The sequence below is a fragment of the Charadrius vociferus genome, unplaced genomic scaffold (genome assembly GCF_000708025.1).
Source record: "Charadrius vociferus isolate BGI_N301 unplaced genomic scaffold, ASM70802v2 scaffold544, whole genome shotgun sequence".
NCBI lineage: Eukaryota > Metazoa > Chordata > Aves > Charadriiformes > Charadriidae > Charadrius > Charadrius vociferus.
Genome location: NW_009648162.1, coordinates 197294 through 198323, shown reverse-complemented (window position 1 = coordinate 198323; position 1030 = coordinate 197294). Strand labels below are relative to the sequence as shown.

General features: G+C 66.3%; 1 protein-coding gene across 1 annotated transcript in view; it reads right to left on the bottom strand.

Annotated features, from left to right (window-relative positions):
• Window positions 1-1030, bottom strand: part of ATP6V1B1 (ATPase, H+ transporting, lysosomal 56/58kDa, V1 subunit B1) — a 66561-nt gene that overhangs the window by 8276 nt on the left and 57255 nt on the right. The window contains 1 exon segment of the mRNA XM_009884094.1: window positions 690-788. Coding sequence (XP_009882396.1) covers window positions 690-788 — 99 coding nt within the window.

Genomic DNA, 1030 nt, shown 5'->3' with positions numbered 1-1030 from the left:
GAACCCACTGGCTGCCCCAGTCCTGGCCCCGCAGAGGGCTGGTGGCTGTGGGGTGATGGCAGGAGGATCCTAAGTTCTTCTGTTGGGATGGAGCAGGAGGCAGCCCAGGGAGGCCAACGGGGAGGACATGGGGATGAGGGATGGGGGGTCCCGAGGCGGCTGCGGCATCACCCAGCCAGGCTCTCCCTGGTCAGGACCCGGCGGGGGATGATGACACACCTGGGTGGGCAGCTCAGGCGAGAGAAGGACGGGCACAGCAGGATGGAGACCCAGCACAGGGGTCGTGCCCACACCTGGCCCCTGCATGCTGCTGAAGTCGTGCAGATGTCGTCATTTTGAATGTGGCACCCAGACACTCCTGCCCTGAGCTTCTGGTCTGAGGGCTGGCACAGGTACCAGCTCCATCCCTGCCAGTGCCACACCACCAGCCCGGGTGCAGCTCCCCGTGCTCCAGCTGAAGAGCCATGGGCCAGCAAGGAGCCGTGCCGCAGGACACTGCCTGTCCCAGGACACCGGTCCTGCAGCCTGCCATGCTGGGAGAGCTGGGACAAGAGCCCGGCAGGACCCTGGGCAGCCACCGCTGGAGGGGGACAGAATCCTGGGACAGAGCCCCAGGCCATGCAGCGCCTCTACATCCCCCGTCCCACTGCGTTCCCCATCCCACTGCGTCCCCACTGCACTGGGCTCACCTGGACGATGGCTTTGGAGCCCATCACCTCCAAGACCTGCCCGCTGCGGCTGGTGCCATTGGGCAGCATGAAGTTCACGATCTCGGCATACTGGGCAAACTGCAGGGACAGGGTCAGGGTGAGACGCATCGGGGGGCTCCTCTCCCCACCACCACCCCTTGCAGCCCCTGCCTGCCAGTGCTGCCTCAGTTTCCCTTCCTGTGGTTGGGGGCTTCGCGCTCCCTGCAACCACTGAACACCGGGGGAGAGGGGGGGGCATTCAGCAGCTGATGCCAACAGGCAGCACCTGACATGCCAGGCAGGCGCAGGCAGAACCACCCGCCCAGGCAGGAGGAGGGGGC